Here is a 3,923-nt window from a genome sequence, read left to right on the forward strand (position 1 = left end):
CGTGTGCATCTGTTGAAGTATCTGCCGTGGGTGGTGGAAAATTTTACGTAGGAGGCTTCTAGGAACTGAAACTTAAATATTAAAGAATAATTTTGAACGGCAAACATTAAATTTATTTCGTGGATTTTTTTATAAGGTTTTGAACTTGAGGTATTTTAATTGAGTTACTTAATGTAGTGCGGATCAACAGAGTGCTTATTCTCACACCACAAAAACAGTCGTCACGCGAAGTTATATGTGCACCTGTATATTATAAATTGTGTCCTCTTCCCATAAACCCGATTTTTTTGTTTTTGACTTTTGTTTAAATTTTGCCTGGCAACACTATTGCATGACGTCACATTCACAAATTCGTCAGAAAGACAGTTATGATTTCTGTTATTGGGAATTTCACCGATTAATTTTAATTAAATAATATGATCAGTAAAGTAGGAAAATTATATGAAATATGTGTGAAAATAATACGATTAGCTTTAGGAAAGTTTGTTCAGTTGAAAATTGAGGTATAAAACCAAGGTGCAGGTGCTAGTGAAAAATCGTCCCACGTCATTGACATACGCCTCGCAAGTTTTTAAAGGATATGCTGCGATGACATTGTTAAAATGCGGTTTAACCTATAATTGCATGATAGTGAAGAATCCCTCGTCTCAGTATTTTTACTAGCACCTAATTATAGGTTAAATTATAGGTTAACGTCGTTAACGAACTGCTAAACGCACCAACTAACCCATATATATATAGGGTGATAGTGAAGAATTTCCCCCCCTTATTTGCTAACCACTAACCCCTAAACCCTAGATCAGGGAGTTAGGTGTAGATGGTTAGGGGGTTACTGGTTATAGGGGTTAGTGGCTAGGAGTTAGTGGTTAGTAAATAAAATGGGGGGGGGAAGACTCTTCACTAGCACCAGAAACAATTCTTAGCTAGTCCCGTACTGCCCTATTGTCAAACTTAATGAACCCCATTAATTAATGTATCGATAAACTATGGTTCTGTTTTCTGTACAAACACTAAGCAATAAAAAAATGTGTTTGCTGAGATGCTTTAACAGTATTATGTAACCCCTTATGAAAGTATTGGGGTGACCTCAATCTCTAACATAACCATAAATTTATCACAGGATTTTTTGCTGGTACTAAACTTAAACCAACGTTCCTCCTAAGTTTAGAATTTGTTTGAATAAGAATAGTTGCATAGGGCAACTGAATAATTCTGATTTATTTATAAATTATAACAGCATCACACAATAATGAGCAAAAGAAGAAAAAATCGTGTAGTATCCGATTCTGATGAAAGTTCTGCAGAAGATGATGATAAAAATGTTAGTTTAATTTTTCTGTTGTTTGTATATTGCAGCATGGCTTGTTGGTTTTATATGTTTGTTGCCTTGACTCAGTCATTGGGTGCTTGCGTCACTAACATACTCTTTGATATTGTTTTTGAACAAAGAATATGTTTTTTTTTAGGCTCAATGCTACGAAATTGTGACCATGTCTGTTCTTAAACAAGACACTTAACTGTTATTGCTCTAACCCATTGGTCAACAATGGGTAAAAATGTGGTAACTCATAAATGGGCATGAATTCATAAATTGGCAAGTTTTTATGTCTGTCGCTTTCCCACTACACTAGAAAAAAAGTAACATTCATTTAATCATTCTTGTACATTGATTCCAATCATACAGCAAACATTATCATTTAGGATACGCTAAATGCAAAAAGACAGCGAAACGACAGCAGTAGTGACGCACAACCACACAAAGTCAAAGTCCCAACAACCACCACAACCAACTCATCAGATTCTGACACTTCTGATGACGATGAAGATGTAAGTAATGACAGTTTGCAACTTTTTCACTTTGTTTTCTATTCAATGTTTGTGAGGACCTTGTCGTAGACCTTGGATTTGAATCAGATTTGGCCGATTAACCTTATCGCCATGGAATCTTTATGTAAGTCGTTTATACGACCAGTGCCACTCCGTCCTGGACTCCATCCCAAACCCAGTTTGCTGCCCCATCAACAATATAGTTCATGTCCCCTTGACCCTATGTACATCACAACAGTATTTTCACTTTGTTGCAAGTAAACATATAATAGGCCTATCTGTTTAAAAGAGTCTCGTAGCTCTCATGAATATTCCAACTTCTAGATCACTGTAACTTTAAAACTTAAATTAACTTAGTTTTTAAAATGATATACATCATCACTGGTTTATATTCTATTATATTGATTTATCCATGCAGCCAATTCATGCTTGAATGCCTTATTATTCATACAATTACTTTATGTTGATTCAAGTGTTATGAACCGAACAATACCATTATGGTTGTTTGCATATGAAGCTGCGTGTGATTTATCAGTTATTTTAATACATTACTAACTTAGTACAATATGATACGTTTTTTTAAAAGTATTTACATTTATTACTTCTTGTGTATAAACTTTGATGTATTATAATTGTATCTACAGTATAGTTTTTGCTGTTTAAATATATTAATGAATTATATATGAGGATGGGACATGTTTCATTCTCTTTTCTTTTTCCTCATTTGGTAGTAACAAATAATATTTACAGGATCATGTAATCGTAGCCATGCGACTTTAAAAGAATGATGTTAATTGTTTAAAACATGATCAGGAAATAATCTATTTAGTTTCTAATGGTATCCCATCTTACCCCACATTACTATATATTGTTTTTTCACAGTGGACTGTGGGTTCAAAATCGAAAAAGAAAAAGCCGTCAAAGAAAGTGATCAGAGGAAGAAAGTCTAAGTTTGGATTGAGCAGGGAGACGGTATCGGATCAATCATCAGACAGTGATGGTGGTTCTGATGACTCAAAACCTAACACAGGGATGTCCAACCTTGAAGATGGTAATATTTTGTTGTATAATACTTTAATTTAGTATTTTTAGACTTTTTTTAAATTTTTCGAAAGTTAATAATGGTAGTTCCATTCTATGTCGGTGAGGTCCTTGTTAACAATCTAGGATTTAGGCCAAAGTTGGCCTATTAGATGAACACCCAGGAAGCTTGATAGTTTTTTGTTTCGACTAGGAAAGAGTAAAAGAAACTATTACGTGGTGTTTTCTATCTAAAAAATTATAAAATAAATATAACGGAGTATTCCATAAAATGTCATTAATGTTTATTGGCTATTTTGTAGGTAAAGAATTGTATCAATTATTCTTGATTACCCTATTTTTTAGTGTTAATTTAGATAAAAGTAGCAGCGACGAGTCTATATTTCATGTAAATCCATGTCGTCTTCAGGTGAATTAACATCAAGTGAGGAGTCTGAAGGACCATCGGATGGTGGAGGATCGGAGTCGGAGTTCGATGAGGAAGCTCTGTGGAAGCAGTTTGATGATGGATACGATTCCGAGTTGGTGGGAGACGAGGAAGATCGGGTGAAGTTGGAGAACATGACGGAGAAGGAGAGAGAGCAGGAACTTTATAATCGGCTCGAGAAAAGAGAAGCTTTGCAAAAACGGTAATTTTTTATAACATAATTTTAAAATATAAAATTAAATTTAAAATCACACCAATTTAAAATTATCCTGATTTTTCTCAGTTGGTATTATTTAATATAAAACACATGTAGATGTATTGATTATTTAATCAGGCTTATAAATGTAAATATTAACCTATATATAATCTTTTTAAAAATTATTCTCCTGGTTCTCTATTACTAAATGCATTAATATGATATGATCTGTAATACATGCAAGTACATTGCATTAAAAACATTGTGAATGAATGAATAAATGAATGAATGTAAATTACTTTATCCTTGCGTGGCCGGAAAACGACAGTCGTTATTACACGAGTTTAACACCTCGTGCCAGCTTACGAGTTACCATGTATATTACTTTGTGAGTGATTATTTTTTGGCATTTTTTCATTTTTTTATGTATGG

General features: G+C 33.6%; 1 protein-coding gene across 1 annotated transcript in view; it reads left to right on the forward strand.

Moving 5' to 3' along the window:
- The first annotated feature begins 1,121 nt into the window (after positions 1-1,121).
- The window catches only part of LOC100175277 (RNA polymerase-associated protein RTF1 homolog), an 8,800-nt gene continuing 5,998 nt past the window's right edge, over positions 1,122-3,923 (forward strand). The window contains exons 1-4 of the mRNA XM_026840901.1: positions 1,122-1,321; positions 1,702-1,827; positions 2,710-2,878; positions 3,278-3,499. Coding sequence (XP_026696702.1) covers positions 1,250-1,321; positions 1,702-1,827; positions 2,710-2,878; positions 3,278-3,499 — 589 coding nt within the window. The 5' untranslated portion in view covers positions 1,122-1,249. The remainder of the gene's footprint in view (positions 1,322-1,701; positions 1,828-2,709; positions 2,879-3,277; positions 3,500-3,923) is intronic.

Source organism: Ciona intestinalis, chromosome 2 (genome assembly GCF_000224145.3).
Source record: "Ciona intestinalis chromosome 2, KH, whole genome shotgun sequence".
In the NCBI taxonomy this organism is placed as follows: domain Eukaryota; kingdom Metazoa; phylum Chordata; class Ascidiacea; order Phlebobranchia; family Cionidae; genus Ciona; species Ciona intestinalis.